Raw genomic sequence first — 1445 nt, 5'->3', positions numbered from 1 at the left:
ACGGTGATTCTTCGATGCAATAGGAACTGCAACTTGTAGATCGGCTGAACTTTATTTTTCTTCAGGGTTTTACTTTCTGGCTCCAGTTCGACTTTGAATAGTGGTTGCCGCTTTTTGTTTTTATTTATAATGTTGCTGACATTCTTGGCAAGGAAACCCTTGCCTTTCAGGGCTTCCACTATCTCAGAGGGGGCGACGTCTGGTTCAATTCCTTTTAACACGACTTGCAGTCCTTTGCTGCTTATTAGTTGGTAGGTGCAAAAATTCTTTTTGGATTCTTCCAGGTATTTAGACACAGCCCGGAAGTGTTCTTCTGTTTTGGTTTGAATTTTTGTTTCGCAAATGTTCCCTTTAATAAGCGGAACAACATGAAAGTTTCCGTCCCCGACCAGCGCAACAATTTTGTTGACCAGGGCGTTTGAGCTTTTCTCCCTAATATAGATGGATGGGGGCTTTGGCTGTTTTTGAGTCTCTTGCTCCGGCTCTGCTTGGTTATTCTCATCAGCTGCTAGCGGAGAAAATCTGTTGAGTTGTTTAGGTCGTAGCTTTTGGTGACACGGTTGATCTTAGGATTGTTACCAACCGTGTTATGTGGGCTAAGCTTACGCTTAATTTGTATGTAGCGATCTATGCCAGTCTGTATGGCCGGAACCGCTTGTTGCTTATCGGAGCTCACGGTTTTGGTTACCATTGAATTTGGCGCTGCGGCCGTTGGCACCGATTTCGTTGGTTTAGTTGTTACTGTTGCTTGTGCTGCGTTTGCAGAAATTGCAGCTCTGCTTGTTGTTGGTGCCTCTTCCATCGAAGCCGGTGGTGGTGGTGTTTGGCATTGATAGCTCCAAGATGTGGGAGTTGGAGTGAGTAGGGCAGGTGAGGAAGAGCGCGCGCTCTTGTCATCGGCGGTCAGTAGAGCCGGGTTGGGCTTGGTAGACATTTTTTCTACTTCGATATCGCGAGTTGAGAAATACGCAAAGCAGCCGTTTCTTTGGTTTGCAGAGCTTCTACGCTCATTCTTTTGATCGCCACTCATTATTTTGAGCTTGTTACGCGTGGCACCATATAAATGAACTTTGCAGCTCAAAAACACGTCTCACGCACTAGTGTCCGTATTGTCATACGTACTGTAGGGCTTGGCCTAACTATCAGTAGTTTAGAGTTCCGAGTTTACTTTTTCACCATGAAAAAACACTTCGAGAATAAACCCCGCGTAGCTGTCGTCCGTAAGCACGTCTGCACTCGATGAAGGTCGAATGGATAATGCAGCTGCTTCCAACCTTCCGCCAACTCGGATGTGATTGTCCTGATCTATAAACGGAGTGAGAGAGCTTTTGTTGCTGCTCTTTTCGACATCGCGAGACTTCTTTAAACTTTTGAACTCTGCGTTGAAATGCTTCTGCTGGATGGTGCAAAAAACTAATTTCCTTGCTCGTTCAAGTTCTTCAACG

The 1445-nt window shown here is 45.5% G+C and overlaps 1 protein-coding gene across 1 annotated transcript; it reads right to left on the bottom strand.

Annotated features, from left to right (window-relative positions):
• Positions 1–508: 508 nt before the first annotated feature.
• LOC138928467 (uncharacterized) lies at positions 509–934 on the bottom strand. Its single transcript, XM_070285544.1, has one exon. It carries the CDS (start codon positions 932–934, stop codon positions 509–511), a length of 426 nt encoding a protein of 141 aa, XP_070141645.1.
• Between the last annotated feature and the right edge of the window lie 511 nt (positions 935–1445).

Source organism: Drosophila kikkawai, chromosome 3L (genome assembly GCF_030179895.1).
Source record: "Drosophila kikkawai strain 14028-0561.14 chromosome 3L, DkikHiC1v2, whole genome shotgun sequence".
Taxonomy (NCBI): Eukaryota; Metazoa; Arthropoda; class Insecta; order Diptera; family Drosophilidae; genus Drosophila; species Drosophila kikkawai.
The sequence above is the reverse complement of the archived record's forward strand: the minus strand, read 5'-3'. Positions and strand labels throughout refer to the sequence as shown.

Bases quoted from the DNA above. Each gene is read 5' to 3' on its own strand.
- LOC138928467 (XM_070285544.1), bottom strand. From the start codon at position 934: ATGTCTACCAAGCCCAACCCGGCTCTACTGACCGCCGATGACAAGAGC.